The sequence below is a fragment of the Aptenodytes forsteri genome, unplaced genomic scaffold (genome assembly GCF_000699145.1).
Source record: "Aptenodytes forsteri isolate BGI_AS27 unplaced genomic scaffold, ASM69914v1 Scaffold268, whole genome shotgun sequence".
Classification (NCBI taxonomy): domain Eukaryota; kingdom Metazoa; phylum Chordata; class Aves; order Sphenisciformes; family Spheniscidae; genus Aptenodytes; species Aptenodytes forsteri.
Genome location: NW_008794233.1, coordinates 281431 through 305412, shown reverse-complemented (window position 1 = coordinate 305412; position 23982 = coordinate 281431). Strand labels below are relative to the sequence as shown.

General features: G+C 49.4%; 1 protein-coding gene across 1 annotated transcript in view; it reads left to right on the top strand.

The window, feature by feature from the left end:
• The window catches only part of BCDIN3D (BCDIN3 domain containing RNA methyltransferase), a 3750-nt gene extending 255 nt beyond the window's left edge, over positions 1-3495 (top strand). The window contains exons 2-3 of the mRNA XM_009286169.2: positions 8-65; positions 2340-3495. Of these exons, the coding sequence (XP_009284444.1) occupies positions 8-65; positions 2340-2954 (673 nt within the window). The 3' untranslated portion in view covers positions 2955-3495. The remainder of the gene's footprint in view (positions 1-7; positions 66-2339) is intronic.
• Positions 3496-23982: the final 20487 nt, after the last annotated feature.

The following is a 23982-nucleotide window of genomic DNA, read 5'->3' as shown; positions in this document are numbered from 1 at the left end:
GGCGGAGCTTGTTCCCCGCGGCGGTCCGCCCGCTGCTGGGACTCGATGTGGGGTGCAACTCGGGGGTAAGAGGGCGCCTCGGCGGGCAGCGGGAGGGGTAGGCCGCGGGGCAGCAGGCTTGGGGGGTTCCTGGGGTGAGGGGAAACGCTGGGGTGGTGGTCTGGGCTGTGGGGAAGACTGGAAAGACTTGGGGGGAGGCACTGGTCTGGAGTATTGGGGGGCTGTGAGAAATATTATGGGGAGGTACTGGTATGGGGTTTTGGGAGGCTGTGAGAAAGACTGGGGGGAGGCACTGCTCTGTACTACTGGGGGGCAGTGGGGCAGACTGGGGAGGCATCGGTCTGGGGTATTGGGAGGCAGTCCAACGTACAGAAAAGACTGGGGATGAGGCACTGGTCTAGCGTGGTGGGGCAGACTGAGAAGACTCTGGAGGGGATGAGAGCCTGGGAGGGGGGCAGTGCGGCAAACTGGGAAAACTGGGAAAGTATTCAGTATCAGTAGTGACTTGAGGTAGTGAGGCAAACGGAGGAGACTGGGGGAGGCAGGAGTTTGGAGTGTTGGGAGGCAGATTGGAAAGGTGGGGAGGCACTGGTGTGGAGTGTTGGGGCATTGGGGCAGAGTGGGGAGGCTGGGGCAGGCAGCAACCTGGGGTGTTGGAGGGGAGACTGGGAAAGTTGGGGGAGGCAGTCCCATGGGATGCTGGTGAAGAATGGGGCAGACTGAGAAGACTGGGTGGGGGCAGTGGCCTGGAGTCTTGGGGGACAGTGGGGAAGGCTGGGGAGAGCACTGACCTGGGGGCTGGGGAGGAGTGAAACAGCCTGGAATGGCTGGGGTGGGGATAGCAGCTGGGACAGGGATGAGCCTGTATAAAAGGCACAGTGGGAAAGCAGGACCTGGATGCAACATGAGACTGGTGGGGGTCAGGAGATCGTCGGTGTGTGGGAAGCCCCCTCTGCAGGTCTCCTGTGAGAGGAGGGTGAAGGCAGGGGTGGGGTGGAGCTGGTTGTGTTGCTGAGAGTTGGTTTAGGAGGCTGTGTTGGTGGGTCTGTCCTCTTTCCCACTGAGGCCTAAGTGTGCAGTGCCCTGGGTTACTGCGTGTCCTGAGTACCAGTAAGCTGCTATAGGACTGCCCTAAGAGCAGGGGAACTGGACAAGCCTGAAGCTAAAAACCATAGTCTGTTGTGTTTGGGTAGTATCACATCATTTATCCATGAGACAGAACTTTGAACTAAAATCCTGGTCACGTGCTCTTGAAGATCTTGTGACAGAGCTGGTGAATCTTGTAGAATTTCCCATTTTCAGAGTTCATTCTCTTTCTTTACCTAGTTCTGCTTTATTCTCATGGCTTCTTCTCAGTGTGCAGCTTTGCTGTGTTGTAATTCAGAAGTATGTGTGCATCTCTGATACATACTGGTGCAATGTTTAATTTAACTATGTTTAAAGATTATTTTTTTTCAGATGGAAACATTATCAATGTTTTAACTCAGAAATAATTTTTCATTCAGAATGAAATTACATTCTGGTGGAGGACAAGAGTACTACTGTTTCCATGGCTTCTCTTCTCCCAGCCCCCTGCCAGAAGGTTTGAAAGGCCGCCTAAGGCATTATCTAAAGGACAATTCTAGATCGTATTTCAGGTGAACTTGTAAAACAGGTCAGGTAAAAATGTTCTCAGTCCAGTTCTTTTGAGATGCAGAGACTTTCACCACTAGAGGACACTATCTGCCCGCTTGTGTGGGCTATGCGCTCGTAGCCGATGTCATTCAGGAACTTCATTGGATCTCCTTTAATGAAAGATTGATACACTTTCCACTTAGTGGCGCACTCTGTGAAAGGAAATTCGAAGGAAAACTCTCATGTTAACTATCTTATGCTACAATCTAATGGTCAGGGAATGTCTTTTACTTTAGCAGAAGAAGAAGAAATGTATTACTCTAAATTAGGCATTATAAATAGCTCTAAGTGTCACTAGGGAACTCTGAGGCTCACTTAGGGAAGCCAGTGAAGCCTTCACCCCCCCCATGTTGGATGGGGATATCCAGCAAGATTCCTGTTACTAAAACTCATCTTTCCCATAGTTTTTGGAGCAAAACCCCAAGTGTGGGGCGACACAAGTTTAGTTCCAGTCTCTGGTTGACTTTCCGGTAGTCAGGGCTACCATGATGCTTTTTGCTACAGAAAGGAAGATTGTCGGTGAGCTTATTGTTCGGAACTTCATTGAGAGAAAGCTCTGAGTTGGCGCTTGTACCTTGCTGCTGAGAGTGGGATCCTATGGGCTTGGTGATGTGTTAACAAAGCAGCGCAGGCCCCGTGAACTCCTGTTATTTTCCTTTCTGCAGGAGCTAAGTGTGGCTCTGTACAGGCATCTCCTTGGCCTTCAGGAGAGTGAAGGCAGCCTGGACCAGCCTGCAGCTGGAAAGGATCTGAACCTTCTGTGCTGTGACATTGATCCGGTGTTGATTGAGAGGGCTCAGCAGTGCAGCCCCTTTCCTGCCTCCATATCCTTTGCCAACCTGGACATCATGGACTCCAGTGCGAGGGAGCCATTCCTGAGCTCCTACCTGGGCCGTTTTGGCCGCTCCACCTTTGACATTGGTTTTTGCATGTCTGTGACCATGTGGATCCACCTGAATCATGGGGATAATGGCCTCATGGAGTTCCTGTCCTTCCTCTCCTCTCTGTGCAAGTACCTGCTGATTGAACCTCAGCCATGGAAGTGCTACAGGGCAGCCGCACGCCGCCTTCGGAAGCTGGGCAGAAATGACTTTGATCACTTCCGATCTCTTGCTATCAATGGGGATATGGCAGAGAGGATAACGCAGATCTTAACGAAGGACTGTGCCATGGAGCTGGTGTGTTGCTTTGGGAGCACCAGCTGGGACAGAAGTCTCTTGCTTTTTAAATCAAATGGCTCAAATTACGAGGGCAGGGAGTCTTCAGAACAGGAGCAGTGATTGAGAAATGGCCTCTCGCATTCACGAATGTATAGGCAAGGAGGTGCTTGCTGTTGACACAGTCAGATCTAGGAATTCCTAAATCCCTATTGGGACTAGACCTTGACCTCCCTAGGGAGTTCGAGGCAAGTAATGTCTGTGTGTTTTGTTTTTTTTTTCCCCCCTTTCCATCTGCAAAATGCGGTGGCAGTTTTAACCCACCTTTTGGGTTCTGAGATTGCTGTTCCTAGAAAGTGCTCTTGAAATCAGAGTTGCTACGTATGTGCTTTCTATGTGTACCAAGAATATTCCCTGGAAGAAGAGAAAACATGCCTTTTTTTGTCCCTGGAGCTTTTCAAGGAAAGGGGACATTTCTGTTGACCCGTGCGATGCACTGTTTGTTCTGCTTCTTGTCATGTTTTCTGTATAAAATGCTGTTGGAAAATATATAACCTGGTTTACCACCTATGAACAAGTGAGTTGGATCGTTGCAGAGGCTGTCTGGTCAACAGGTTGCCCAGAGAGGTGGTGGATGCCCCATCCCTGGAAACATTCCAGGTCAGGCTGGACGGGGCTCGGAGCAACCTGCTCTAGTTGAAGATGTCCCTGCTCATGGCAGGGGGGTTGGACTAGATGAGCTTTAAAAGGTCCCTTCCAACCCAAACCCTTCTGTGAGCCTATGATATTGGTCAGGATGTGATCGATGCACCTTTGCAGATGGGGCTTGCCTGGAGTGTGCTTTGGAGGCTGACAGTGGTGTGATCTTTCTGCAGAGTGAGGGATTTCTATGGTAGGGCGTGTATTCGTTTAAGTGTGTAACTGAGTGAGTGCTTTTTGTAATAATATCCTTGAAATAAAAATAACTTAATTTTATCGTAAATACTGTGTTGGTTTTTTTAATCTTTGTTTTTGTTCACATTTTTTTTCAACACCTAAGCAGTCCCAGGTAACTGAGTTTATAATTTCGTTGTATTTACAGACTCAAGTGAGATTTGGTAAGCTTGAAGCTATGTTTGGCTAAGGTTAAAGTATTACAACTTTCACTGTTATGGGTCGTCGTCCCCTTTCCCCCCCCCCCAGTAATACCTAGGAAGAAAGAAAACTTGAGCAAAATGTCTTATTTTAACCTCATTTTTCTTGTTTTAATATCCCTACTAGCTTTAGTTCATTCATAGTGGTTTTGTTAGCTTTGATAGTAAGTAGGAGTCACGCTTCTACAGTGCTGTCTAAACAGATTAAAAACCTCACTTGAGTAGACTATGACACACAGAAATAGATAACGGATGACTCTTACGAATTTCTAAGTTCCGCTGCTTCCTTACTGCGAAGTGAGAGGGAAGCCCAGGTATGTGCCGTAAGCGTTGTGTCATGAGCGCTCAGTACTGGAGAAAGAAGGGAGAGGAGGACGTCTCCTCCAGGAGGTGCTCTTGTCTAGCAGTTCTCGTGCCCAGGTGAGCCTGTGTGCAGGGGCAGAGAGAAACTTTGCTTGCATTTTACTTTTATGTCCTTACTGGGACTTCCTTGTTATTTACTCATGCAGTGATAGTGGAGGGGGGAAAAAAAAAAAGCAAGCTTTGATTTCCTCTGCAATGAGCTCAGATGAAAGAGTGAAGCGTGTGAGTGTTCTGGCTGGCCACAGCCTTCTGGATGAAAAGCTGCTGGGATCCATGGATAACTTGTGAAAAAAGTGTGTGTGTACGTACATGTGTTTAAAGGGACTGAGTAAGGTCACAGAAAGGCTTCGAGGCTCTTCACACAAATGCAACTTCCACAGTGTTCTGCTACGTAGAAAATATTTAGGGCTCCCGCCAGGAGTCCTGAGAGCTCCTCTGCCTTCTCAGCTGCAAACAAATGTGCCTTCCCTGGTGGTGGTGGTTGTTAATTTTCTTAAAGACAACTTTTAAGTCTGGGCTGATTTTACTATCCCTGTGGGAGCGAAGGGAGAACCAATTTGTCATGTATTTTCCTGAGGGTTCACCCAAGTGCCTGATCTCTCTTGCAGCTTACTAATATATAACATTTATCACTTTGGTAATTAAGCACCTCATCTGACATTCGTTGTAATCTATGGGTAAGCTCCACTGACTCGAGGGGTGTTGGCTCACCCGATGCTACCAGGCAGCTCAGCCTCCCCTTTCGTTCTGCTTAGTTGCTGTTTCCTGTGTTGCGCGGCTGGTGGCACTGGAGTATCGTGCAACCTGCAGCCTTGCCCCCTGGGATGTTTCTGTTGGGTTGTGTCAATATTAGTTGCTGTTTTCTTTGAACTTTGAAATATTTATAAAATAGTCCTGGACTTATCTGTTCAGTGCTCAAGTTTAAAGGGGTGAACAGGGTTTCTTGCCTTCCATTTTCCTCTGGGGATTCACACACTTGCCTGTGAAAAATTTTATGAAGAGTTGCTAAGAAGGTGGACAACCCAAAGAGTTACACACAGAAGACGTCCCCTGCACCCATCTAGAATGACCTTCCCCTTCAAAGAGACCCTGTTTTGTGTTCCTTATGCGCTGAGTGATAGATCAGTATCTGCCTGGGAGATCCTTTTGGGCTGCTGCTTGTTGAAAGATTGTGGGTTGGTTTTTTTCTTCTTTTTCCCAAGCCTTTATGTGCTGGCCGTGTACAGACCTGCAAACCAGCCCAGTGTGTATGTAACAGTATGATGACTTCTTATCTGTTTCTCAAGTCTGTACTATTAAATTGCTAATATCAGTATGTCCCACTGTCTCAGAAATGGCTGAGCTCCAAAACTAGCTCTGTTTGGCTTTGGCACAGCAGTGTGTTTTGTTTCTCATCCTTTGGATTTTGCCACAAATACAGCTCAAAATAATGTCAACACAAATCTCTCTGCAGTTCTTGGGATACTAAGGAGCTCAAAATGGAGCCAATCCTTTAGCAGACAGGAGGAAAAAAAAACCCCAAAACTCTTTCCTTTTCTTTTCAGCTTGCTGCTTCTGCTCTCCAGGAAGCTGTCGGGAGATGAGACAGGTGGGAACCCAGCTCCATGACACAGCGATAGAAGAGAGCCTATGGATCTCAACTGCAGTGCTTATGTAAGGCTATAGAGAATTTTTTTTCATACTCTTTCTGCATTTCGCAATGTGGCTAAAATGTGTTCCCAGGTCTCCTGAAGGCAGGACAGAAGGAAAGTAAAGATGAGGGTTAAAACCAACGTTCCTGCTCCCTATTGCTGAGAGTACTTTGCAAGTTGGTTGGTAGTTGTTCATCATACAGCTGGTGAAATGGAGATGCCCCTTGCTTGTGTGAGTCCTCAGGGTGGTTACCCTTGTAGAGCTCGGGGTACCTCGGTTAAGGGAAGGCGCAGAGGCCTCTGTGCTGAAAGTACTGCTTGCTCATGTCCTCCATGATCCAAGAATGGGGCCAACCTGGTGGTGGTTGCTGCTGCTAAAACGAGGGAGATGCAACTTCCTTGTGTATGTAGAGGGAGAGCTGTGCTCCCACTACTCACCTGGGAGCATATGGCATCAGGCTGTGCTGATGTGTAGGTCCTGTAGCTGTCCTGGCTCGCTCATGATGTGCCATGTTATTTGTGTGTGTGTGCGCCTGTGCATTGGAGGGTTAGTTAAGAGATCCTGCTTGCTCTTTCCTACCCTTAAAGCTCCAACCCTGTGGTTGCTTACAGGAGCCTTCTAAATTCAACACCTGCACAGAGCATGTATAGCTGAGCATTTTCAAACAGACCCAAAATATTGCGGGGCACTGTGATGGGACTGTCAGACTGCTGCCCTGTTCCATCCCAGCAGCAAGTGAGGAGTTCCCATGCAAATGCCTTGTAAAGTTCCCATGCTCTGTGGTTTGTGATTGTTGCTGGGCTCCATCAGACCTTGTCTCACTTTTTCCATCCACAAAATGAGCTTGATAACCACCCACCACTGTGGAGATTTGATGTGAAATATTGGCTGTATGTTTGCACAGCACTTTTGAGAATGAAAAATACTGATGAGCTGAGCTGTATCATCAGCTGTGAGCTATGCCATTGTTCATAATAATCACTGCAGCCACTTCAGATATTAATTAGGTACCATACCTTCAAAGTGTTCTGACTAATTAAGTCTCATGCCACTGCTGTGTAGCAAGTTGCAGCTAATTATCCCCCTTCCTTGGATGGAAAAAATCTAGGCAGAGGTGGTGAAGCATCTAGTCATGCATAAGCTAGCATCAAAGTTGGGGCTGAGAACTTGGAGGTTCCAGTTTCCGGATGATTCTGCAGTTGCTTCCAGCCTTTGTAGGAAGTAAGATTTTAGATGGAGTCGATGAGAGGTCCTTTTTTTATTATTTTTTATTTTTCTTAACTTTAACTCTTGCTTATGCTAAGAGACAGTTCACTGTTTACTAAATTCTTGTGCTGGATGAGTACAAAGGATGCACTCAGTGGGGAAAAGTTTAGTGTGTAAATGTGGTGTAACAGCAGCAATTTTATCAGTTTAACATTGACAGCTGCCAGAGCAAATAACTGTTGTAAGCACCTATCTCCCTGCTGTCTGCTTCCCTTCTTATGCATATATGTATTGACAGCTTTGCAGATGCTGTTCATCAGCATTTCTAAATGGTGACATGCTTTAAAAATGGTTTAATTCAACTTTCCCCAGAATGTGTGACCAGCCCAAGAATGGAGGAATCAAGTTTAGGAACTGAGAGTTGGCAGCAACATGTCTGCTCCCATAAGCAGCTTCATTTAGCTGGAAACCCAGCAACTTGTCACTACAAGCTTGTACAGCAGAAGCTGCAGACTTTCGGATTTCCTATGCTCAGCTGAGGGCAAGTTCATTCTTGTTCTTCCTGGCACTTTGCTGCCCATGAATTAAAGGAGAAAAGTGAGAGGTGTCAACCCATGGAAATACAGGTATCTGTTTCTGGCAGTGTGGAAACCTGAGAAAAGAACAGCCACAAACCAAACGCATGATTTCTTTTCTTTAGCAGGTGTGAGCCAGTTCTCTTGCAAAGTTTTGATTTGTTAGGTGAGCTGGTGGTGTGAGGAAACAGAGCCCTTTTGGCAGAGTTGGGGGGGGCTTGGTGGGAAAAGCAACCACAAATCCAAGGTGTGAGTCTGAGGTTCACTCTGGACATGTGTAAAGGCTGGTCCTGTTTGGTCTTGTTGCAAATGAGGAGCGCTTGGTAGGTCAGAGGGGATCAAAAGATTAGCTATTCGCTTCTTGTGCCCAGTTGGTTATGGAAATGGATGCGGTTTAGCCATGTACACTTAAGTTTGATGCCTAGGCGAGAATGGTCTCTTCGAGTCTCCAAGGCTTACGTGCAGTCTCTCTGGACCTATTGGAGAAGTTGATAGATAGATAAGTGGTGTGTAGGAAGTTTGTACGGCCGTTGGGCTCCTTCTTTAGTCTTCAGGGCTTTGTTGCAGGCACGTCAGTTTTCTCATTAGATTTACTTGTGTTAACATGGGTGGGAGGGTTGGTTTCCCACATGCCTTTGCACAAAAATCCCTTGGAGCATTATGGGCAGAAGCCTTGCCCCCAATTCTGTTATCAGCTCAAGCTTGGGTTTCTTGGATTTAATTATGTGGGAGTGTCCTTATTACCACAGAGCTGGGTCACCCACGAGGTTTGGACTCCGAAGTGGTCTTGAGTTTGAAGAAGAAAGCTTGGGGTCATGATCTGGGGTTGGGATATGCTTATAATGCTCTGACAAGAACAGAAGGTGCTCAAGTCTAAAAGACCTTTGTTCTAGGTTGGAAAGTATGGGTTCCTTTCTTAGGCTTGTCACCAGCTGGCTGCAGAACTTGGGCAAGCTGCTCCTTTCCTTGGACCTGTGATCTTGCACACTCTATTTCACTGGGAAGCATAACCTGACATCTGGTGTGATAAGCTCTTGGGTGAATACGAAATGCTATGCAGACCTGATCTATTATGACCAGACAACACAAGTTCAATCAGCTGTAGATCAAGCTTATAAAATGCTTATTATCAGGTGCCTGGATTTTTATCCTGGCTTGCAACGAAACTGCTGCATCCTTGGATACTTCACAGAGCGGCTTGACTCTGAGGAGAAGGTTTTATTTTGAGTGATAATGTTTTCAGAGTAGTAGAGCTTTCTAAACTCCTTTACTGTAGTGTGGGGACCTTGCTGTGAAGCAGGGAAGGTAAGGAGGGATCTTACTCATGTTTCCATAACAGAACACGCTTTAGATAAGTGCCTTTGTAATTGATTAAAACCCCCTTCATCTAAGTTGTATATGGTGGGCCAGAGATTAGACATGGCACTGCACATCCTCTGCTCTGTTTCCTGGTGTGGAGCGCTTCATGATTCCATAATAATTAATTCTGTTTTATTGTTGCACTAGCAATTTATGTGTCTTCCATGTGAGTGACAAGGATTTGGTTAGAGCTGAGTCTGAGGGTGGTGTCCCTCCTTGGCCTTCTCAGTTCCCCTCCACCCCTGGGGTCAACCCAGAGACTCTGAAGTCTGTAAAATGCATAGAAGCTGCTGAAATGTGGCTTTGTTACCCCAGCAGCTGAAATCCAGGAGCAGTCATGCTGCAACAGGCCTGCCCTCCTGCGAGAGAACAAGCTGCAGGGTGACACATCAAAAGAGAAGGGCAGCTCCATGGTGTTCTCTGTGGAGATCAAAAGGAAGTGAGCAGGGCGGCTCCTCTCCTGGCTGGCCCTTGAGACTGCTCATCTCTTTCTCTGTGTCCCTTTAATCTCAGTAGCCTCCTAGATGATCACTGTTTCAAGCATGTGAGATGGTGGTGGGAAAAGCTTGTCTGTGAAGTGGCTAGTGTGAGGGAAGAGATCCTTGGTTGCATGTTGGGGAAGAATTCTCTTACCCTTTGCGAAGAAAGCATACAGGAGAGCGAAGGTTTTGACATACCCTTCTAATATAGCCAGTATCTTCGTGTCCCATCGTAGCAGGTGATACAGCATGAGCATAAAAGCGCGCAGGGGAGCTGGGTGCGAGCTGCCCTGTGTGGAGTCCTGTGTCAATCTCTACCTGGAGAACATCAGTCCCTTTCTACAGCTGCAGTGCCTTGACGGTACCAGGGCAGGATGTCTCCTCTGTAGGGCTGCCGTTGCATTACGTCAGGGATTAGACCTCGTTGCTGCCAGTGTGTGGAGGCAAATGAATTAGCAGGGCAGTATTTGAAAGTTGTGAGGGCTTTTCAGGAATGTGTGTGGTGGCTATTATCCAGGGCTCTTGGATCTCCTGGGACTGATTTGCTGGAGTAACCGCTGCATTCTCTGTCTGGACATTCCCAGCCTGACCAGTGCTGACTCCTGTTGTCCGGCGTGGCTAAGTAGGACAGATGCTGAATTATTTATTGTCCTCCAGCCTCTAGAGCAGGACCTGCAGTGCATTCCTTACTGACTCAGGCTGAGTTTTAACTCCACATCTTAACCATTACTTAAACAGGTGTTGCTTAGTCTTTTCCTCAAAATACCCACAGTTGTTACTCAGGACGAATGTCTGAGAAGAGAACTGCTTTTGTTTTGCCCTGGATCATTTCTGAGCCCACTGCACATCACCTCTGTGGACAACCTTGTCCTTGGATCAGGGCAGCCATGGTGACCTGTGAAAGCACCTTTTCTGCTTTGCCTCAACCAACCTGTGGGACTTTCCAAAATGGTGTGGCTTCTTCCGTGACATCTTGTACAGTGCTCAGGGCAAGCATTGCATTCATGGAAAAGCCATAAGAGAGCAGAGGCGTTGAACCTGAGAGCATGGGAATGTGTAATGAAGTATTCAGCCTTGAGTGGAAAAGATACTGTCTGAAAGGCTATGGCTCAGTGAAAGGGAACAGGGACCTCACAGGAGTGATGAGCCTTGTAGCTGCTTTGGAGAGGAGTGAGGAAGAAAAGGAGAGTAAATGTGGATGAGACTTGAAAATCAAATTAGATATTCCTGGGGTGCTTCCTGGCCTTTGTATTTATGAGCTCTTTTCTCCTGAGGATTGTACTATCAATGCTGAAAGTAGGAATCTCATCTGACCTTGAATAACATCAGTGCAAAACTGATTTGCGGAGGATTCCCGAGGCCAAAGGATGCATTTACCTGAGCTGTAGGTTGAAGAAGAGAGTAATGCAAAGGAAAAAACAGTCCTGTGCTAGGCCTTTTTCTCCCCCAGTGCAAGTTTCCCAGGTGACTATTTAGTGTCCCAAACACTGATCTTTGCCTTCGGGGGAGGTGGAGAGAGGAGAGGTGCTCTGCTTCTCCGTGTTCTCTCTTGATCTGCGTTTCTAGCTGGTGCTGTCACCAGCAAATTCACTCTGCTCTTTGCCAAGGCTGCAGGTCCTGGCTGGTAGCTGTTCCCTGCTCTGTATGTATGTGTCTGCGTTTTTTCCAAAGACCAGCTTCAGCTGGTTTGTGTGAAGTGCTGACTTCAGGCATTGTGCAGAGCATGACTCAGAAGGGTAGAGGTTTAGGGGAGAGGGAGGAAAGTATCTTTTTAAGGAGTTGTAAGCTATAAACTACAGCAAACAGTATTGGTAGAGGTGGCCTGGTTCTCTTCCAGGTTCAAAAGGAAGAGTATTAAGGACTTACGAAGAGCTGGCACAACTGCAAGGCAAAAGAATGCTTTATTGTGTAAATGCTCGTAAAGCCACTAGTAAACCTGATAATGTTGTGTATGTAGAGACAGGGAGGAGAGGAGGCACGTACCAAGAAGGTACCTGGAGGTTTCCAGAGGGCCTAATGTTCCCTGTAGAAGTACATTGATGACAGTCACAGTTGTCATCAGTGGAGCAACTGGTTGATGCAGAACCTGGTTCCTTTCGACTCCCTGCTCTGATTTCAGGGTCCAGGGCAGGTGGGCCCACTGAGTCCACCAGTTACTATTGCAGCACCTTGTGTAATATTGTCTAAGGGTAGTCTTAAAGACTTTGACTCTTAAAGAGCAGAGAAGCGCAAAGGGGCCATCAGATCTCTTAGAGGGAGGTCATGGAGAGCAGCTCACCCTGGTTCCTCTCTCTGATATGCCTATGGATATCGTGTAACAGAAATACAAATTTGGTTGTGTGATAAGATGGGAGAATGGCCCATTTTCCCCCCATCACAGGAACTGCTTTGCATGTGCACCTGCTGTGGGGCAGAGGCACCTGCACTGTGGTTGCATGATGGCAAAACAGGAACTGGGGGGCAGTGAAGGTGGAAAAGAGCATGTTGGTCTGGGCCTGAGTGGCTGGGTAAAAGGAAAGGGGCGGTAGATGACCTCTTCCTGAATATAATGCAGAAGTTGGGCACCTCTACATATGAGAGAACACCCCCCCACACTTCCCTTACATTGGCATTTCTTTGACAAGACGTCAGGGAAGGCACTTGTCAGACAATTTGCTGATGTGGAAGCTTTGAAGCCTGCAAGACTTGCCTTCTGCGCAAAACCCAGTGAAAGTAGGTTGGAGCCGTCTGCCCTGGTTGCAAGCAGTTCCCTCCCCACGGCAATGGACGCTGTAAGATCAGAGCTCAGCAAATGCACAAAGGGAAGCGCCAGGCGGGGCCGACAGCCTGCTCCCTGCTGCAAACAATGCTGACAAAGTCCTCTGGGGCTGGGCGGCCCAGCCTCTGAATTCTCTTTTCCCAGCGAGGGGGAAAAAGAAACCTGAGCTGGCTGCGTCTCCTAAGGTTCCCCAGCCCAAGGGCCGTCTCCCTGCCCCGATCACTCTCCTAATTTCAGAGCAGTATTTGCATGGCCTAGGGGACATGAATGTGTGTGCCGGGAGGCTACTTCTACCCCAGCATACCTAGCTAAATCTGTTGTTGCCCTTTTAGGAGTACCGAGGTCACTCCTGGCCTTTCTGTCCTTCCCTGGCATGGTTCATGGAGTGTAACTGGGTATCGTTACTAACTCTAATACATTCCTGTGAATTCAGGAAAGCTCTCACCAGTGTCTGAGAACTGAAAGGAGCACTGCTTTGTAGGGCTGCTTCAGACATCTTCACCAGGGGTTGTATCAATGCAATGTTCATGACTCAACAGGTGAGCTCCAGATCTGAAGACCCGCTGAATTTTGCAGGTTTTTGGATTCAGGTGGAAGGGCTGGAATAACGCGTTAGGGGAATAAAGGCCAGCTGTAAAATGCAGATCCACATCTGAAACTGGATTTGGATCTCACTGCAGACTAAACAAATGTGATTATCACCTAAGAAGCCTTGCAGAAACACTGGGAACAGGGGCAGTCATGTACATACACATTAGACGTGTCTGTTTTGCTTCGCAAGAAGCAGCTGTTTGTTGTGAAAATGTAGAAAGACTGAATTTTTTCTTACGGGGTAGGATTTAACAAGAATAAGGGAATGTTGTCAGCCTTGGCTCCAACCTCACCTGCAGCCAATGTGAAACAAAGAAAATAAGGGGGATAATGTGAACTGGAGCTGAGCTACCACACTAAGATGAGGATCGGCTTTAGTAAAGTTAGTGATGTACACAGGATTAGCTTAACCTGTCGGGAATCTAATGCTAAATACATCTGGTTAGGCAGCACAAATTCTGTATCTGTTAGGGTTTTTTTGGTGAGGGGGAATGTTTTTATCCTTTCTGCTTAGCAGCTGGAGGTGCAAAGGGTATTTGATGCTGCCAAAGGAAATTCACTCCAGGCTTATTAGGGGTCTTTCTGCCCCTCCTTCATCTCCAACCAACAGCCAGGACCTGCCCCAAGCATTCCCCTTTTCTTGCTGCCAGGCCAAGTCTCTCCTCAGATTTCCAGTTAAGTGATGGCATTGCTTAGAGCTGAGCTTCACAGCCCATGCAGACAAGCAGTGGGGTCCAGAGATGCTTACACACACGTCTACACACACAGATGTGTTTGTGCACACACAAACAGATGCAGGTGTAGCCTCGGATGCTGCATTCACATGCACGGGTTGTGCCTGGGCCTGATAGCTGTGCATATTCACTCTGGTCTGTGCAGTGTTTGCTCCCTGCAGTCTGTTTTCTCTTAAATTACGCTATCGGAATTGCTCTCCTCTTGATGTTATTGAGAAACAAGAGCACATAGAGAGCATTAAAAGGTGAGCATGGAAGGAGCTGGGTGGGATCTGTAAGTGATCCAAGACTCCATGTCAAAACATCCCCACCCCATTCCTTGCATGGCTGGGATGGTTTGCAAAAAGCTCAGACTTCTCAGTAAATTGCAGAGAAATTGGCACAAAAGTAATGCTCAAAGGGGCCCAGTCCAGTTCCCATAAAATCCACAGGGAGTCTAGTCCCACTATACTGCTGTAGCCAATGCTCACTGAAATTTTGCTTATTCCACTTAGGTTTAAGCTGGCAGATGCCAATGCTTGTTATTAGCAGCATAAATCAGGAGCAAGGTAATGGCGTGGCATTGAGAACAGTCAGGCTGAAGTTAGTCTTAATTTGCCAGCTCTGCTGCTTGTGGACAGCAGCATCCTCAATACAGTTGCAAGCTGGTCCCAACAGCTCTGTCCTTTTGGCGCTGTCAAGTACCTGCTTCTGGTACAGACCTAGGGTTAATCTCAGAATCGGAGCTATGGTGATAGCAGGGTTTTAGAAGGCTCAGGAGCAACATAGGTCTTTCTGTGCTGACGCTGCCTCTTCCTTGTGCAGCTGGAGGACCTGGATGGACAAGCACAGCCAGGCTGCTATGGGTTGTTTTCTTTGCTTGAGTGAAGAATCGGGGGTCTTTCCTGGTCGGGGTGGCAATAGGATTGGAACGGATCAGCCCGCTTTAGGAAGGAGAGATTGAAATGCTGACCCTTCCCAGAAACTAGTGGTGAATAGGAGGTGCAGCCAAGAGGCAATTTCCAGTTGTGAACCAGGTTTTTAACCAGTGCGGAGGGCTGAAGCGTTGCTGCAGTCAAGGGCTGGTTTATAAATTCAAAGATGTGACCCTGAGTTGCTTCTTACTCTACTTAAGGTCTCATCAACGACTGAGAAGCTTCCAGCAAGGCAGAAGTTCATGTTTCTGGGTTACAGTCAGGCATTTTGTATTGAAATTCAATCCCGCCAACCACTGAATCTCCTCTATCTTGGTCCAACTGGGATCCCCCAGGACCTTGCAAAGTCAGGGGCTTTTCTGTGGATCCACTTGTCATTGTTGCCCCAGATACGTGTTGTATAATCTGCAGAGCACACGCCAGATATGTACGTGGGCGAATCCTCCAGGGAGAACTGAATTCAGCGCTCAGGTCAGAACATGTCCCGTAGGTGTTTGTTGCCATGAATATGAGCTGGCTGTTCGGGAAGCTGCCAGCGGAGCATGTATGGATGGAGTCCTGTTTCATCCAGAGACTCCACACCACCTGGGTGCACTCAAAACTAGGTTGGAGAAAGCACTGACATGGAGGCTGAACAGCAATCCATCTGTGGGAGCAAAGGGCTTGTCTGATGCTAGCTCAGGGCTGGCTCTTTAGAGGGGTAAACATGTTGCATGCTGCTAAGTTTCAGGTTTCCCCCTGGGCAAATCCAAGGCTAAATGAACTTCAGGATATTTTTAATGCCTTGTCGTCCACTGCTTTGAAAGAAAAGAAATTTGGAGTTGTTCCCCTTGTCTAGTTTGTAAATCTTTTGGGGTCCCAGTTTTTGAGTGTTTTCTGTTGTTGGTAGGCTACAGCTTTGATTTGAACTGGGAGAGCAACCGTTCTTCCATGTTGCCCTGACTTCAGGAACTGGGACTTAAAACAGTGTCACCCACTGGGAGAGCTGGCACTGGGGGGATAAACTGGTGCAGCATCACTGACTTCAGTGAAGTTACACAGGCTTCTATCCAGTGAAGTGCTAAGGGAATGCTGGATTTACATCTGGTTGAGGTCAGTGGGACAGGCAGGTGTAAATCTAGAGCGGATCTGCAGCTATGGATCTGAACTGGTGTTATCTTACTCTTTGTCTTGTATTTCTAACCCCTGCAAACTGTACAGAAGGCTCCAAATCAGCATTCTTATGTTGGTAGTGGTATCTTTCAGCCCTACTGCACTTATCCTGCACAAAGGAGCTGACACATCACTTGGCTACACGATAAGGCTCTGGAAGAGTTGGAAACCAAGCCCCAGATGTTTTATATTCCCTTTTTTAAGTGTGAACTTTTTTCCTATGTGTGTTGGTGGGGCAGCTCAAAGGGGCTGACATTTGTTGGGTGGCAGAGATTGCTGGCCAGGGGAGGTCTTGGTGTTGCACTGGGATATCACCAGCCTGAGAAATGTTGGAGACAAAGGATATTTTTGGTACTCTCGGAGTTGATCTCAGTGCCATAGAGGTGGGTAAAGCTGGGCACATGGGCGTTAGGGAGCTGGAAAACGTGCATGCCAGGTTTGCTAATGCTAAAAAATAGCCAGGCCCACTTCCAAGAGCAGAAGTTGGGCCCCGGCAGCACCAGCCCCCCCTTTGCATGAGGAGGCTGGATGCTGGGTGAGTCTAGCAGAGGAGTCCTTTCTGCAGAGGGGGCTGCCTTGCCCTGCAGGATCCCCTTGCAGGGCTACAGACAGCCTGCCCTGACCCTCTCCCCGGCGTTCCCAGCCCTCTTTGCTTCCTGCGTCAGAGCCTCCACTGCCCGCCCCACAGTGAGTCACAGCTGGGATTCCTCAGCTCTGAAGTGGTTCCTTCTCTCTTTCTTTCTCCCCCTCCTCCCCAGGTGCTGAGCTTTTTTTCCAAAGCCTTGAATTGAAGGGTGTGTCTATGAAATCTCGCAAACCCACGCAGGCCCCAGCAGGAATGGGTGAGCACCGTTCCCATTATGTTATGAATACCTGGCCGATTGCCACGGGGATTCTGCCAGGCTTAAGCAGCCAATCTCAAGCACCTAGACTTGCTGAGCTCTGGGGTTTTGCTCCTCTCACTAAGTCATTGCTTTGCAGAGATGGACAGTTTTAATCTCCTCTCAGCAACAGCCATGTTTTTGTACTCGCTTGGCCTGCTGCGATATCCCAGTTCCCACGGTTAGCAACTTCCCAGGGTACTATGCCGGTAGGGGTGGAGAGTTGAGCAGGCAGCTCCTGCAGCTGGACTGCCCATCCTTGTGTGTGACTCATCTCGTCCAACCTGCAATCTCAAATATTTTCTGTTGCCCTGCCCTACACACTGGGCACTGCCCCAGCTCACCCAGGACCCTCCATGGATCTCAACTCGATGTGCTGCATCAAGTTTGGAGGCTGCCTGGTGTATTTGTGCATTGGAGAGATCTGTCAGGCTGGGAGGGAGCACAGCTGGGTGGTCTGGGCCCAAACTATCTCCGTTTCCTGAGGGTAGACATGTGCCATGTGTTGGGCTTCTTCCACCTCCTCAAATGCACCACGAGCGCTTGGTTGTTCCTGGTGAGGCTGTTGAGGGATACGTGTTGTTTAAGTAGCCATGCTTAAAGCTAGCAGAGAGGATGACCTCTCAAGTAGACAACAAACTCTGAACCCCAGTTACAAGCTCTGGTTGCTAATGTCTACAAAGGCCTAAGGAAGCAGGTCATCTGTGCTAGCAGTGCCTGCTAGCAAGGTTAAGCCACCAGTGAACATCTGCAGTCCATGCCATGATGCGCTGTCAGGCTCCACAGTTGAAAGCTGTCTCAGACTCAGCTAGCATCTGTGCAGAGTGAAGATGATGGGTGTGAGGTTGTAAGTGGTCTCTGGACCATACTGAGCTTGGAGCATATGAAACCTGGTACAGACAGACCCTGATCTGAGCTGCAAAGTCTCAGTCCTGATCACTAGTAGTAATTTGACCTGACCTTCTTTCTGTTTTCCTTTGTTTGCTCAGCAAAATGGACACCAGCTCACACACATCTATCCTTGGCATCATGACTGCACTCTGGACAGGCCGGCCTTTCCAAGCCCTGATGAACTTTCCACACTGGAAAGAGGAACACCCCCATCTCTGCTGAGACCTGATGGAGGTTAGCATGGGCCACAATCCACACACCCCTCCTGCCCGGCAGGGACATTCTTGTTCATGTCTGCATCTGTGGGAAGAGCTGCTGCTTTTCCCAGTGCCCCTTTGCTTCTTGTCCTGGATTCCCAGAGACTCCTACTGCCGCTGGGTGATGTTGCTCTGTAGCATAAATGGTGTGTGCGTAGAGGGGAGAGCAGGTCAGGAGGTGCTGGGAAATGCTGTTTTGACTCATGCCTTCCAGGGAACAAAATGTTGCCCTCCCACACACACTGGTCCCCACCCTTTTTGCCCCCACGCCGGGGCTCTGCCCTCCTGGAGGGCTGTGCAGGATTAAATATGGGCAAACATCAAATGGCCAACCTTATTGCCATTTTGTTTCAGATGAGGCTTCCTCTAGGCCTGTGACAGCCTTGTGGATATGCAGGAATTTGGGCTGGGTGGGGAGTGTGTTGCTGCTGCTTTGCTGTGTGTGCGAGTCCCTGGCATGCCTGGAGGCGGAAGTGTGGGACCTGTTGGCACTCCCACCCCATAAGCCCAAGGGCAGCGAGCTGACACAACTCTCCTGGAATCTGTCCCGCTCTAACCAGGATTGTTGGCAGGTGGGTACTGAATCTTGGCAGCACAACAAGGGAATGCTGGTTTCTCTGAAATTCTTGGGCTCGTTTGGTCAGGGCGCTGGCATGTGGAGTCATAGCAGAGTTGGCATGTGCATCGCTGCGGCAGAGGTGGGCGGTGGGGCCTGGAGGCTGGCTGGGCTGGCAGCTCAGGGTCTCTCCTATGTCCCTCCTGGCTGGTAGCAGCTTGGGTCTATTTTTTTCCCTAATCTGGGTGCACCAAGTGATGGACCAACCTTGTCCTTCATTCCTCCTCTCACCTTGGGCTGAGGCAGTAAGATGTGATACTGGGACTGGGAGCCACTGGGCTAGAAGGCTGCCAGCCCTATCATGTACTGGTTTTGGTACTGCTGGGAGTCCCAGCCGTGACAGGGTAATGCATGGAGTCCCCCCATGATCCAGTTCCCCTGAACCAAAGCCAGGCTGAGGACATCTCAAAGGTGAAGCTCCCTTAGCGGGTCTGTGCAGGCTCCCATCTCCCAGGCACCATCCTGGAGGTAGAGACCCCAGGGCTGCCCTGAGCCAGCCAAGCACAGGTGGAGATGGAAACTAAGCAACAGGGATGGCTGCAGGACCGAAGAAGAGGTGTTTCACATGTCTGGGATGGTGAATAACAGGAAATAGTTGAAAGAAAGGGGCAACCCAGCTTTGCAGCAGACAACCTGAGCTCAGCTACCCTGGGGAGTCTGAAGGGCTGCAGGAGAGGAAAGCCCTGACTGGGCCACTGTCCCCAGTGATGAATTCATGCAGGGCAGAATTTCCCCCCTGTTTTGTGCCAGGTGTGGAATGGGCTGTGTGGAGGCAGCCTCCCCTCCCCTGCTGCAGGTAGAGCTCTGTACACCTGGCCAAGGAGGCAGGGTGTGGGCAGGAGAGGATGGGCCCTGTCAAAACTGGGCAAGGCTCAGGTGTTCACATTCCTCCCCGGATTGGCCACGGAGAGAAAAACCTGGCCTTATATGGTCAAAAAAGCCAGTGCCAGCTGCTCCTCCTCCTCCCTGCGAAGGGACCTGTGGATGGGCTGATGGGGTCGGGCATGTTTTCCTCCACCCTTCCCTGCTCTCCCCTCCCTTCTCCAGGTGCCCTGGAGACAATTACGGCATTGGCTTTGCAGCCAGCATGGCTGATTTCTGGGGCTTGCAAAGAGGCTGGTTCCCCCCAACGAGTGCGGCTGGTTTTGTGTCCCCCAAGAGCCAGGGAGGTGATGGGTGGGCAACCAAGGGTGCCCCTTGGTGGGGCTGGAGATCTGTTCAAGCTCAGGTAGACGGTAGGGACAGTACAAATCACTGCCTGCCTGATGGTTAAGCCTCTTCCCTGCTTGCTAAACTCCCTACTCTCTATCCTGGGCTAGAGCATTTGGTTAAGAAAGCTAAATTATAACCCCCTCAACTTGATCCCGGCTTAGACTGCAGGCAAAAACAAATAGGAGAAACTGAGGCACAGTTTTGTCCAAGGTCATGCAGGGAAAGGAAAGTAAAACTCTTATCTTTGCCCAAGACTGGGGGAGTTCCTTTTCCCATCGGCTGATTTCTTGGGGTGAGCTGCTTTGATCCCTGGAAATGGCTGTGCCAGGCAGCAGGCCTGGGAGATGAACCTGGGGGATCTGTCTTTATTCTCCTGTCTTGTGCCCTGTCTCTTGGAGTTACTCCAGACATGAGCTGGAACCAGGGGGAGCAGCTGTGGGTGAAGTGGGACTTGGCAGATTAAACTGGGTTGGAAACTGGAGTGGGCTTGGGGGTATTTCTGTAAGAGTGCAATTGTACTCAGTGGGACTAGGTGTAGTGGAAAGTCTCTAGAGCTCTAGGCCATCTTTTCTGCACCCCAGGAACACATTTCCATCTCACTTCCCACACGTTTAACAACATGGAACGTGTGGAGGGATTTTCCCCCCTCTCCGCTGGTACGGAGCATGAACTTGGCTTGCGCCAGATTTCCCCAGTCTAAATTTACTTGTCTCTGTGAGCCCGGCTGCTCAGTGCGCTGGGGAGGACTAGAAGATAGGCTGTCTGCACCAAGACCAGGTCCGTGACCTGTTTTAGTGGGAGCCTGGTGGGCTCTCTCTGCTTCTGCCCAATGGAGCATCACTACATCTGGAGGGGAAAGGAGAGGTAGGAGAAGAACCAGAAATGCTCCCACATGCAGCTGGATAGCTGTTTCATGGAAAGCAGATGGGCTGAAAGCTGAGTTTCCAAAGGAAAACATGGTTCGTCTCTTTATAAAAATTATATTTAGTGTTTTCTTGCAGGATTTAGCCCTTAAAGGACAAAAAAAGTGGTGTGTCTCTGCAGGTCAGAAAGGGTCCATGGCCTTTTTCAGAGCGGGGCTGGCAGCACAGCCCCCAGCCAGAGCTTTCGATGTTACTCACCAAAGCCAGACACCAAGGAGGGGAAGGTGACAGGTTCATTCCCTGAACTGGTGGGATCTGATCAAGGGAGGTGTTTTTTACTCTTAGTAACTCTGCTGGGAACTGATTTGCCTTCCCCAAGCAGATCCCCAGACTGATTCGGAAATATGTGGGCTGTGAAGGAATGAGATTTCAGTCTATGTGCAGTGAAACGAACCTGGGCCAGCCAGGCCAGGTTACAGGCATGATTTCCACCAGGACGTGGGTTCTTGGTGGGTGAGGAAAACACTTTAGGAGCGGGCAAACCTCTGTGTCTCAGTCTACCTTTGTAGTCACTGTTCTACCCTCTTGAAGCATCCAGGGAAAGATCTTGACCACGCTTTGGTGTCCTCTTTCTCAGTGCTTGGGAGCTGTTTTCCCATTCTCCTGGAAGGCTGGGCTTGCTGGAAGGAAGGAGGGGGTTATTTGGGATGTGGCAGCTTATGGGATCCAGGGCCTGTGGAGGCCTCTGAGCTGCCTCTTTGGAGGCGTTTGCAATGGTGTCACCTGCCCAGGAGAGGGAGCCTGGAGCTCACGCTTGGGTGCTCCCCACCCCGGGGAGGCAGCGGCCCAGGTATGCGGTGCCCTTAGATGTGGTCTGGGGCTCAGACTCTCCCTGCTTGGAAGACAGCAGAGGAGCCCAGCCGCTTCCCTCTGTCTGCTCTGGCTTGTCTTCTGGACTCCAGCCCAGTTGCTGTTGTGCAGACGTGAATATTTCCCTGGTGATCTTCCCTGCCAGAGTCTGCCCCACCAAAATCAGCTTTGCCCCCTGCTTTCAGCACATGTATTTATCTGTCCCTGGGTTTTGCCCCTGGGCTTTGTCTCACAACTGGGCCATGTCCTGGACATCTGATGTCTCCTTTCCCCACGATTGGGCAGATGCTCTAATCTTTGGCTCCAGACAGGGTTTGAGATCATCTTTGGGAAGCCTCTTGCAGTTGAAACTGATAGGGTTTTACCTGGAGATGGCTGTGCTTTGAATTGCACGGATGTAGCTCACCAGGTAATGTGGATGAGCTTGCCTTTATTCCACTGATCCCCCTTAGCAGCAGCTAAATTTGTTGGCTGCTGTGTTGATTACTGTGCTGGCTCAGCATCCTTGCCCTTGTAGGACTGTACCCCAGAACCCCAAAGGGGATCCTGAGTTGATGGCGCTGCCTGGTATTTCTCAAGGGGGCAAGGGGTGTGATGCCCTTCACTGGACAAAGAAAAAAGATGCAGAACTTGCCCAGTGAATTTAACAGCTGCGTTTAGGGCTGGCTGTGTCTCTGGTGTAAGAATAGCTACAGAAATTAGGCCTGAGGAAGGGGCTGGTCCTTCAGATGAAGTCAGTGCTTAAGGGGTAGTATGGTGGAGGTGGAAGGACGGGTGCACAGGCAGATACAGGTGTCCCAAAGTAATGTGACTATCTCAGGCATAGCTCAGCTCCCATCAATGGAGTGCAGGAATTATTCTGCTGCATGAAATCATTCTGATCATAAAATCATCATGGTATGATGTGGCTTGATATACACTTTCTAATTGTCAGCGAGGAAACTGAGGCAGAGAGCAGTGAAGTGACTGAGACAGTGAAAATAGCGAGTTGGGTCCTTCTCTCCTGGGTCCTAGAACAGTGAACTGAACCCGGGAGTCCAGCTTCCTAGTCCCCTGCTCTGGCCTCAGGGCTCTCTCCCAGTCCTCTGGGTGGTGAAGGCTCAGAAGCAGAAAAAAAAACCAAAAAAACTGAAAAACCCATACGGCAGAGAAGGAAAACAGCTAGAAACTCTCTTCTTGCAGGACTGGGCTGCTCTTGATCCCCTGCCCTTTCCAGCCTGGCTGTGAGCACACATCTCTGACCACCCTCTTCTCCAGTTCCCCCAGGTTGAAATGTTCAGGGCTCCCAAGCCCTCCCTTTCCATTCCGGTTTCATTCTGGGCAACACTAGCTCTGTGTTTCTCTTTCCCCTTGCTCACAGAGCCTCAGCCCCACCCTGCCTTACAAGGACGCCAGGCTGTTCAGAGCAGTCATTCATCTTCTGGGCCTCATGCACCTTTGGTGCCGTGCAGCCTTGCACAAACCCAGCATTGTTCTTCCAGCTGGAAGGACTTTCATCAAAGGGCTCTTCTGGGTCCTGCCTCCAGGGGAAGCTCTGCACTAAAGTGCCATCTCCTTCTGAGCTGGGAACAGCTTGTACGACTGGGAGCTCACTCATAGCTCCCCCCTTTCCCATCCCTGCCAGTTTGAGAAACTAGATTTAACAGGTGGGGACTCTTTCTCCTGGCCTGGACTGTCCTCCCCTCCTCTGCCCCTGTACCCTTTGAGCTGACTCTGAAAGTGCAGTGTTTCTCTCAGGTGGGCAGCAAACAGCAGAGCAGAGATGCTTGCCATCTCAGGTCCTCTAGCACCTCTGGGGGCCTTGCCCATTTTGGATCTCCCAGGTAAGTCCCTTAGAGGAGGGTGTTTTTGAGCAAGGAGCTCCAAGAAAACCCCTGTGCTCTGGAAGGGCACTTCTGAAATGAGGGGCTGCATGGAAGTGTGGTTCCCCACAACGGATTTGGGTCCCAGCTGCACAGAAGTTCCCCTTTGCAGAGGTGCAGGGGGAGTTTAGCAAGGGGAAGCTTTGTGTAGATGAGTACAGTGGTGAGAGTGTGATGGCCTGTGCAATAACCCTTCATCTCCTGAAACATGCTCGAGCTGCTTTGTGATTGAAAGCCATGTGGGAGCCTGGTGGCAGAACAGCGGTGAGCTCCCCAAAGCCTTGGCTGCTGGCTCTGCGTCTGCTTCTCCAGCCCTGTGTACTTTTTCCTGGGGATATGGACCAAACAAATTACCTGGGAAGCAATTTCAGCTTCATTTGGCTGCCAGAGTTTAGCCAGAGCCCTCAGCTGAGACCTGCTGGCAACTGGGGAAGGAATTGCTGTTTCAGGTGGGCTGTGCTAAGAAATTCAGAGAGAACCAACAATACAACGCATTCTGTGTGACACTCAATACTTTATTATAACAACCTTAACCCTGGAGAGCCGGTGTTCTGGTTACATAGATGTTACGGTAGTTGTCTGTCCTACAGAAATGTGGAAATACTGCGATGCACTTAACGGAAATATGCCAAGAGACTATTAACAACTCCTCCCGTGAACTCAAAATCTGGGAACTCAAGTGCGGCTGCATGGCAGTGGCTGAGGCCAGAGCCTGGCCTCATAAAGGAAAATACTGCAGGGCCCTGTCTATGTTAGTTTGTGCAAGAGGGCCACAGAAATGTCTGTGAGGCCAGAACATCCCC